The sequence below is a fragment of the Mesitornis unicolor genome, unplaced genomic scaffold (assembly GCF_000695765.1).
Source record: "Mesitornis unicolor isolate BGI_N332 unplaced genomic scaffold, ASM69576v1 scaffold43711, whole genome shotgun sequence".
NCBI lineage: Eukaryota > Metazoa > Chordata > Aves > Mesitornithiformes > Mesitornithidae > Mesitornis > Mesitornis unicolor.
Genome location: NW_010162564.1, coordinates 1 through 211, shown reverse-complemented (window position 1 = coordinate 211; position 211 = coordinate 1). Strand labels below are relative to the sequence as shown.

The 211-nt window shown below is 64.5% G+C and overlaps 1 protein-coding gene across 1 annotated transcript in view; it reads right to left on the bottom strand.

Moving 5' to 3' along the window:
* LOC104547822 (frizzled-1) overlaps positions 1-208 on the bottom strand; it is a gene marked incomplete at its 5' end in the record, with an annotated part of 1,196 nt that extends 988 nt beyond the window's left edge. The window contains one exon of the mRNA XM_010193660.1: positions 8-208. Coding sequence (XP_010191962.1) covers positions 8-208 — 201 coding nt within the window. The remainder of the gene's footprint in view (positions 1-7) is intronic.
* Positions 209-211: the final 3 nt, after the last annotated feature.

Below are 211 nucleotides of genomic sequence, written 5' to 3'. Positions count from 1 at the left end.
GGTAGCTTAACCGCTTCATGTCCACCAGGTAGGTGAGGACGGTGAAGAGAGTGGAGGCGCAGCAGAGCACCGACCAGATGCCGATCCAGGTGCGGGAGAAACGCAGCTCCTCGGGCCCGAAGTACATGAGCCCGTAGAGGCGGCCGGGCTCGCAGGGCGCCCCGCAGTCCTTCTCCCCCAGGAACCGGTAGTTCAGGTAGGAGGGCACCTT